Raw genomic sequence first — 9,319 nt, forward strand, 5'->3', positions numbered from 1 at the left:
ATGATTTTAATTATTGTAATTTTCTGTGTTAGTTGCCTAAATATTATATTTTCCAAGCACTAGAATTTATTATTTTTAACTTTTGCAAAAGAACTAATATTTTTATTTCCGACTTAGTATAATCAAATTTAATATTTTTAAATTAGTTTTTTTTAGCTTGTATTTTATTTAATGTGATTTAATTGTAGTACAAATTTCATTTAGCACTTTTAATAGTGTGTTTATTTTTTTCTTGAATTTTTAACATTCACTCTAATTTTTATAGGGTTTGACTACCTATACGCTTGAATTCCAAGATCTAATCCTAGCCACACACACACACTCCCCAAACTCAAAACTCACGCACACACACACCCTTAGCAGCCGAGAGTTGCTCTGTTCTTCCAAGAGAAACCTGCGGCCATCTCCATCTTCCTCTTCAAGCTCAAGGCCGCAGCTTCTTTCCCTCCATTTCCACTCCGGCGAAGCATCCTCAAGGCTAGCTGAGCGAGCTGTTTCTGTATCCATTGAGCTTGATTCCAGCTCGTTTCCAGCTCTAAGACCCCAACAAGCTTGAGTTATTTTTCGAAATTTTCCTAGAGAGGCAAGGATGTGGTTCTTTTTCCTCCCTATATAGATTAACATATCTTGGTGATGCATTACTTGTAATTTCAAAATTTAATTTGTGCCCTGTTTCGGTCATGTGCTTAGGCGAGAGGTTACCATAATCTTGTTGATAAATTTTATTGTTTGATGAGGTTGAAATGCATATGGAATTGGAATGTTGATTTCAATGATGCTATGTGTCGAATTTTTTTCCAGATTTTTACATGGTACATGGTTCGAAATTTTTTTTTCCAGATTTGCACATGGCTTTTAATTCGATTTTTCCAGATTGTTTTACATGGCTTTTGGTTCGAAAATTCTGTGGTTATTGGTGTCGATCGGATGGTGGATTAGGGGCTACCATGGGTGAAATGTAGTTCACATGGTAGCGTTAGGATGAGTTGAAATTAGATGGTTAATTGGTTTGGAAGAACTTTGGATTTTCCAGATTTTTGGGGCTCGGTTTGGTTGCCATGTTGAGTTGAATTTGAGCTGGGTCATGGGAAATTTTAAGGGGGTTTTTGGATGAGTTTATATGTTGGTTTGATGCTAGGAAAGTGGCTGGAGTTTGTAGACAAATACCTAGTGTGTTGGTTGAGTTTGAAAATGGCATGAGCAGAATTTTTGGAAATGAGAGGGCTGTCCGGAAGCTGGTTTAAAACAGGGTTCAAGCTCGGGTTTTGATTAAGGACTCGGGTTTGGAAATGGTCTAGGATGTTAGGAATACGTTGTTTCAAGCGGGAAGTAAGTCGGTTAAAGTTTGGTCGGGTTATAAGCTTATGAAGGTTTAGGTGCAGAACTTGGAACTTGAATGAGGTTGCTGTCCAGCAGGGTTAAATTCATGATTAGACCATGGGCTCGGGTCTGGAATTAGTTTAGGATGTTGGGAATATGTCGGTTCAAGCGCGAATTAATTCGGTTAAGTCTCGGTCGAGTTCTAGATTTTTAATGTTAGAGGCGCAGAATCTGTTTCGCCTCAAGGGCTGCTGCCCGGAAACCCTTTCTTTAAAAATAGCTCGCTTAGGAAATAAATTCCGAGGACGACTTTTCTACTTAGGTCTAAGTGTCGTGGAGTCATGGTTTCAAACGGAATCCTTTTTGGTTAAGAAACGAGTAAGTTATAAATTTTACGGGCTAACCGCTTAAGTTAGTCGTAAGTGCAAATTATGGGTTAAATCTTCCATCCTTTGGTTTAGTTCCTAAATCACCATCCCGATCATCTTTGTGTGAGTCATATGCATGATTATCACTTAATATTTACATTTACATCATTTCTACATTTACGACATATTTTCTTTACGCATGCTAAGTCTCATATTTATGAATGAAAGAAAGTATTTTACGAACGAAGTGAGATGATTGTGACTACAGTAAAATTCATGTGTTTGGACGGGCTGTGAGACGTCTTAGCTTCCCTTACCGAAATTCATGTGTATGGACGGGCTAGGAGAAATCTTGGCTTCCCATACCAACCATAGGGCAAGACGGGTTGGGTGTTATCCTGACTTCCTTGCGGCATAGTGCACTGCAGCCATGATCATGATCGAAATCACAGAGTCACAAATCAAGGATCTAAGTTCACAGTTACAGATTCAGATACAGTTTATGCAGTTTCATTAATTATACATGACTTAGCCATGCATATGTTTCATTTCATGTTCTCTCTTAAATTTTGAAGTTTATTCACTTGTTGAAAGTAAGGGCACAAAACAAAGGTATTTTTAGTATCAGTTATTTTTAACCTGCGTGTGCTTGTATTTACGTAGTACTCGTTATTCCCCCACATATTTTTGTTGGGTCTTTTAGACTCACTCCGCTTCTTTCTTCCTTTCAGGTGAGGTGCATTTCATTTAGATCGAGGGGCAAGACTATCGAGTGGACTGCGATGCGGGCACAGCACATCCCTCCGACCAATGCTCGTCTTCCGCATAGTTACTAGAATTCTTACGATAAGAAGCATTTATTTTGCTTAATTGTCAGATGTATATGTAATGTTGTGATAGCATTGTTTTTGGGCATGTAAACATTAGATTTCTAATCTTGTGGACACTTGTTTTGCCGAACCTCTCTTGGGCCTCGTTCTTGTCTCAGTCTAGCTCTTGTGTCGTCAGTCGTTTATTTCTTTTCTTTTATTTTGATTTTATTTTGATTGTTGTCTGAGACAGGTTGGTTGTAATTTAAAGAGAGAGGTCATGCCGCAATTTTAATAAAATTTTTAGAATTTTGAAAACCCGTATTTTATTTAGTTATTATTTAAAGTTGGGTCAGGGTCGTTTCAGTTGGTATCAGAGCATGGTTCTGGTTTGGGTTGTGCCTACTGCCGGTTGTAAGAAACTCGAGAAGTCTCGCCTCAAAGTCTGTAAGTTTTAATGAATTTTATATGGTAGTCGTAATTGATTTATTACTTTAAATGTTTTGATGTCACCTTCTTTTTAAAAAAATATTTTCAAAACTAGATGATTAATTTGCTTAAGTGTGTAGTTTAGTGTTTATGTTTGTTTAAAACTTCTTTTGTAATTTAAAGTGTATTATTTGACTGTTTATTTTTGTAGCATGCGGTTCCATGTTAAACGGAGTTGGTGTACCAATATTCCTTCCAGTTTTGGGCAGTACGTGGATGTTAATTGAGTTATTAGGTAGTTTTAACAATTTTGATGAGATTGTAGGAGTTTGTTGGGAAATATTAAACTTGCGTATTATGAGGTATTATTTGATCTGTCCTTGTTGTAATTTATTCTCTTAGGGATGGAATTTAGTCGGATAAAGCTAAGTGAGTAGTTTGCTTAGAAATTGAATTATGTATGTTTTGTTAGTAAGTTTATGAATCGAACTCGTACGAAGACTTGGGATACGTACTTTGTTCTATATTATTATGGATAGTTTGAGTTTTCTTTTGTTATTTGGGCAATATAATTTTGGGAAATAGTGAGTCGGTTAATTTGAGCCTTTCAATTATGTGAACTATTATTTCGATAATTATTTTCTTATTCTTCATTTGTGTTTGTATCTATTGCAACAAATACTTTTGAGTATCCGAAATTTCTTTGCACACCCTTTGTTCATTTATGGATTCGTATGATATCAGTCAACGTTGTATTATGCTACTTTGACCTTGGTTAAACTTCATAATAAAATATTGTTTATATTTCGCACTTCTTGAAATTTTTCTTCGGTTCTAGAGCCACATATTGATGTGAGTAAGATCCACTTTGTCTTCCTTTTTGGTGATCTACTCATGTTGTGGTTGACATCTGAATATGTCCTAGGACCGTTGTTTCCCCTAATTATTGACTTGTGTGGACTTCTCTCGACCGAAGTCACACCGATTGCTCTTAATTGTGCTTTGATTGTTTGAGCATGGTTTCATTACCCTTATGAATGATCACGAGGTTTGTGTCTTGTTGGCTCATATTTATTATTCACGGAGCCTCCATTTATATTCATTCACCCCTAGAGTTGAATTATGAGTGAGTTGTTTTCACTTATCTAGATTTTTATTTTCAGCTCGTTTGTTTGTAATGCTTGCATTATTTCATTTCATATTAAGCAGCATTACTTGTATGTCTGTTTTCCTTTCCTGATCCATCATGTTGAATTATTTGGGTGGATCATAGTTTCAAATTATCATTTCTATTCTGGTGTAGAGAATCGACTCGTAGCCGCTTAGTAAGTGTTTAGACTATTGGAATTTAGTATTAGTACTAGATAAAATCCTAAGTTATTGTTGTGATCCGAGGAATGTCGACTGCTAGTTATAACTAGTTCTAGCGAGAGGATTTCTAGTTAGTGAATTAGTTGAATGAGTTGTTCCATTTTAAATAAGACCGTTAAGAGTAAACAGATGATTTTGGTAAGCTGAATGGGTGAACAGTTGCGAGATAAGAAATAAAGTTGTCCCTAGAGGCTTTTGGGTACTTTACACTTGAATTCTCAGATTTTGTGAATGTCAACCGGTAAGGCTATTGCACCAACTGTGGGAAAATAATGATGAATAGGATGTTCAGGTAGTTTTCTGGATAAGTTGTAGATTTATTTATTGGGAAAATACTAAGGTACTGGAGGATCAATTAGAAAGCCTTTTCGATCAGGCTACAAACTCTTTGAGGTGCCCAATTGCATACCAAGCTCTTGAAATATGAATTCAGGTTGTACATATAATAACTTTGGGAATTCTTGGATTTTCATATTTACTGCCAAGTAGAACTAGGGATTTCTTAGTCGTTGCGTAAGGGATTGAACATAAGCCCAGGATCATTAAGTGTAGCACTACTAATAAGTGGCGTAGACTTTTAGAATTTCAAATTGGATGTTAGGTTGTTCTTGAAGATGTCAGTGTTCCGTGGTATTAACGATTTGGGAATATAAGGGAATTAACTCGTTTTGTCGGTCCTTATGCGGTTGTTGTGGTAGTATGAGTCAGATCTATCTCATATCTAGAGTTTTATCAAGGTATAATTGTACAGCCCTTGGTTATCCTATTTAGAAAAGTTTAGTGATAGTTGCTAAGGATTTTGGGAACTTGCGAATTTCTTAAGAGCTCGAGTTGTATATTATATGAGTTGAGTTTAATTAGTAATTAGACATTAAGCATAGTTTCGTTGTTAGGAAGCTTTTAAGTTAGAAGTAAGATCGACATAAATTATTTATTAGTTTTGCGGGTATTTATTGAATGTAGTTGCGATCCAGGATTTAAGGTTATCGAGCTAAGTCAGGCATCAGATATTTTAGGAGTTTAGGTGGCGAATATAAAACTCTTACAGTCCCGTGGGAACAGTAATTAGAAATTTCTCTTAGGCTACAAACAGTTGGGGATAAATAGGAAGTTGCAAATTTATTTTGCATTAAGAGTTAGTCTGGTTCTTGATGATATAAATATCAGTAAGAATCAGAGTGCGCAGCGAAAGCTGACTTGGACCAACTCAGGTACGTGCTAAGTTGGAAACTTAGTGTTGATCTGGTCTAAGGTATTCGAACCTAGTTAGTAAGTACTGAATTTCGAGGACGAAATTCCATTTAAGGGAAGAGGAATTGTGACGCCTAAAATCCAATTTACTAGATTACATGCATTAATTTAATAAATATTAGGATTTTGATTTTTAAGTTTAATTAATTTAAACTCTTTATCTGGATTATGTGCTATTAAAATATTTTATTATTTGTTCAAATGATTTTACTTTACTAACTATTTAATTAATGTTTTTAATTGTTTAAATTTATTTGTCAAAATGATTTTTAATATGCAATTTTAATTGTTTTAATATTTTAAAGGTTTAATCTTGCATAATTAAATGATTTTAAATAATTGTTTGGTTTATTCTTTTAAAGATTTTAGCTGTTTAACTTATTTGTTTAAATATTTTCGAGTGTCCAACTTATTTATTTTAAATAGATTATGTTTAGCGGTTAATTGTTTTAAATTAAAGCCGGAAATAAAAATACTAGTTCTTTTGCAAAAGTTAGAAATAATAAATTCTAGTGCGTGGAAAATATAATATTTAGGCAACTAACACAGAAAATTACAATAATTAAAATCATAAATATTAAAGACTAATTTAGGCATGAAAATCCAAGAATTAAACACTTAAAATATTCTGATGTCACGTCGACGAGTAAAATATTTAAATAACAAGCAGAGCGATTAAAATAATTTAAACAAACTAGACTAACGTTTAAAAAAAATTTAAATAAATATACAATTGGAAATAAATAACTTTATAATGATTTGGACAATTAAAAGGATTTAAAATACAGAGGTACAACCTGATGAAGAATCAGTACAAATGACAAAGCTGATGCTGGAAGAAGATATACTTGGTGAAAAGAGAGATCCTTCTAGCTCATTTGCGAACTTTGTGGAGGAGCTGAAATGTGGAAGTTCCCACTTTTCTAGAGTAAGTTGGCTGATGTTGCAATCTGATTAAATTGTTGAATATAGGTCTAGAAATCACAAATTAGTCGTTTTTATTTTTTCAGCCACTCCAAGTGGATGACTGTGAGAAATTCGATCCGCTGAAGGCCTGTGAATATTTCAACTCATGTTTTAAGGATCCGTCAAATTTTACTGTTGTCCTAGTGGGGAATTTTGACCTTGCTATTGCTTTCCCGCATATATTGCAGTATTTGGTTAGTGATGTGTCCCCTCGAAACATTTTCTCGGTGACAGTTTGATAGAGACATCTTGTTTCTTTTGTTTATATCTTTTTGTCCTTTTACACAGGGTGGGATTCCTCGATCTCCGGAACAAGTTCTGAATTTCAAACGTGATGAACTCACAGACTTGCCGTTCACCTTTCCCTCCACTGTAGTGAGGTAGATCAACATGTGATTTTCAATTTTCAGAACAGATGCCATCTTAGTACTTACACATTTATTGACTCTCCAGTAATATTAGTGGAACCCTCTGGGCACTAACCATGTTATGTTCTTATCTTTATCTAAACTGCTTTGTAATTTTTGCTGTTGCACTAGTTATTTTGAACCATCTATGTCCAACTATACGTTCCTATCGAGCTCGACAAGGAGAACATGGTAGAAATGTGCACTAGTTATTTTGAACCATCTAGGTTTTTGAATTTTCTACCATTTCCCTAAATTATATACCATGTTTTGCTTTTTCTTGTAATGTAGATGGAAGATGTTCACTTAGTCAACTTACTGTGCAAACTTATGGAAGAGAATATTACAGGAGTACTCCGTTTGCAGCATGGGAAGGTCTGCCCTTGTGGTTATTATTCTCTGCAATTTATATCTCTATATATATATGTATATATATATGGGTACGTGTTTGAGCTAATTTTTCTTCTGTACGTCTCAGACTTACGTTGCTCAAGTTTGTGAATTTCTTGGTTTTAACAATCCTTCAAGAGAGAGCGAAATTCGTGGCGAGATAAAAGTCGTTTTTTCTTGTGATCCAAACGACTCACATCTGCTGGTGAGCTTCTTCTGCTCCACTTATTTGTTCTAATATTGCTGGTTCTAACATTGGAATTAACCTCACAGGTAAATCTCACCTTGGACAAAATTCTACGGCTTCAAAACGAGGGACCTTCTACTGAAGAAGTGCTGACCATCCTTAAAACTGAGCAAAAGGAGCATGACGATGCATTACAGGTCTATGTTTGCTAAAAGTATTGGCATACTGTTTCTTGGTAATGTTACAGAGAATGTATAAATGTAGCTTCTGCGCAAAAATGATATTTGGATCATAAGCTAATATGACTGGGCCTTGTGCATTTTCGAGTTGATTACATGATGTTCTTATGTCGATTCTTGTTAATGTAGGATAATGAATATTGGCTGGCTATGATTCTTGGCAGCTACCGATCGAGGAGTTATTCTGGAGATGTTGGTGCATCATTCGAGGTTGAAGTCACTTTCTATTCAACCTCACTCTTTGACTTCTATGGTTTAACTCCTCCTGCAGTTGCATTTTATTTATTTAATCGTAAGTGCAGGATGATAACGAGGGTCGTGCCAGAGCTAGAGATAACTTTACCCCAGCAAAAGCACAATCAACATTGCAGAGGATTATTCCTTTTCCTTGCACAAAGCAGTACATCTTAGCAATTCAAATGCCTGAAAGTTGATTTGAGTTTCTGGTACTATATCGCGCTAAAGTCATTAGCTTTGTTCTCAATAGTTGCAGGAGTACACTTATATTGATGGGATTGTTGGATATACCTGATATTGTGGTGAGTAGTTTCTTATACAATGAAAGTCAAAACATATGGATTAAGTAGATTTGTGATTCATGAGACAGACACCCAAGCAATTGTTATTCTTTTGCCCGATTTTGCTTCTGTTTGTTGCTGGGTTTCTTCATGTATCATTTTAGTAGCACATGTAACAATACTTTCGTTTCAACAGTCGTTTGGTTGACCAGCTTTATTGTTTACATAGAAAATCCAGTTATGCATTTTCAAGGGCACATTGCATCATGTTTTAGTAAAGGTTCTTTATGTCAGTGACATCTGGTTGACCTGTTTAGCTATATTTACATTTATTTTCACTCTGATATTCAAATGAGAAGTATTGTTTTCTTATAGAGTGCAAACATATTTTTATATTGGTTGTCGTCTTACACTCTTATTAGATTTCAAGTTCATAGTGTATATATATATGGCATTTGCTATACAAATATAAGAATTAAAAAAAAATGCACTGTTTATTTGTTATTTGACACATTGAATATGCTATATGAACATTAGTTAATTTACGGGTTACCAAAGAGAAGTTTATATAATGATTTATTTGGAACATAATTTCAAAAATAATCCACTATCTCTTCTCCTGGTAAATAAGAGTTAAAAATATATTTTAATAAAATAAAAAAAATAATCTGCTAATAAAATAATACGATAAAGACAAGATTACAATTGTAAATAAATCTTCACCAAATTAATTGAAATTAGTTATTATAAAGGGATTTACTTTAATAATATAGATAGACATGCTTAAAATATATTTTATTGATAATCTTGACATTATCATATTGTCTTTTTATTCTCATAATCCCATCGACGACCATGGACATCTCATTGCGATTTTTGCTCATAAATAAATATTTTCATTATATTTGAGAACTGCTGTTTCAATTTTTTTTTTTTTTGCATGCATTTTTTTAAATGTTTTATCCATATATCATCAATTATAAAAGTGTGAACCAATGTTAAAGTTTTAAATCGTGTATTTTCAACTTTATCCTTTATATATATATATATGCATACTTAAGATA

General features: G+C 34.1%; 1 protein-coding gene across 3 annotated transcripts; it reads left to right on the forward strand.

The window, feature by feature from the left end:
* Positions 1–313: 313 nt before the first annotated feature.
* Positions 314–8,512, forward strand: LOC140859825 (zinc protease PQQL-like). Of its 3 annotated transcripts, XM_073262392.1 has the most exons (8): positions 314–583; positions 2,420–2,944; positions 3,138–3,221; positions 6,337–6,476; positions 6,559–6,708; positions 6,803–6,894; positions 7,213–7,296; positions 7,400–7,503. In XM_073262392.1, exons 2-7 carry the CDS (start codon positions 2,878–2,880, stop codon positions 7,229–7,231), a joined length of 552 nt encoding a protein of 183 aa, XP_073118493.1. In that variant the 5' UTR covers positions 314–583; positions 2,420–2,877; the 3' UTR covers positions 7,232–7,296; positions 7,400–7,503. The 3 variants fall into 3 exon arrangements, with proteins under 3 accessions (XP_073118493.1, XP_073118495.1, XP_073118494.1); XM_073262394.1 differs by lacking the exons at positions 2,420–2,944; positions 3,138–3,221; positions 6,337–6,476; positions 6,559–6,708 and adding exons at positions 7,585–7,695; positions 7,867–7,947; positions 8,040–8,512 and having other exon boundaries at positions 314–535; positions 7,400–7,516; XM_073262393.1 differs by lacking the exons at positions 314–583; positions 2,420–2,944; positions 3,138–3,221; positions 6,337–6,476 and adding exons at positions 7,585–7,695; positions 7,867–7,947; positions 8,040–8,512 and having other exon boundaries at positions 6,661–6,708; positions 7,400–7,516.
* Positions 8,513–9,319: the final 807 nt, after the last annotated feature.

This window comes from Henckelia pumila, chromosome 4 (assembly GCF_033568475.1).
Source record: "Henckelia pumila isolate YLH828 chromosome 4, ASM3356847v2, whole genome shotgun sequence".
NCBI lineage: Eukaryota > Viridiplantae > Streptophyta > Magnoliopsida > Lamiales > Gesneriaceae > Henckelia > Henckelia pumila.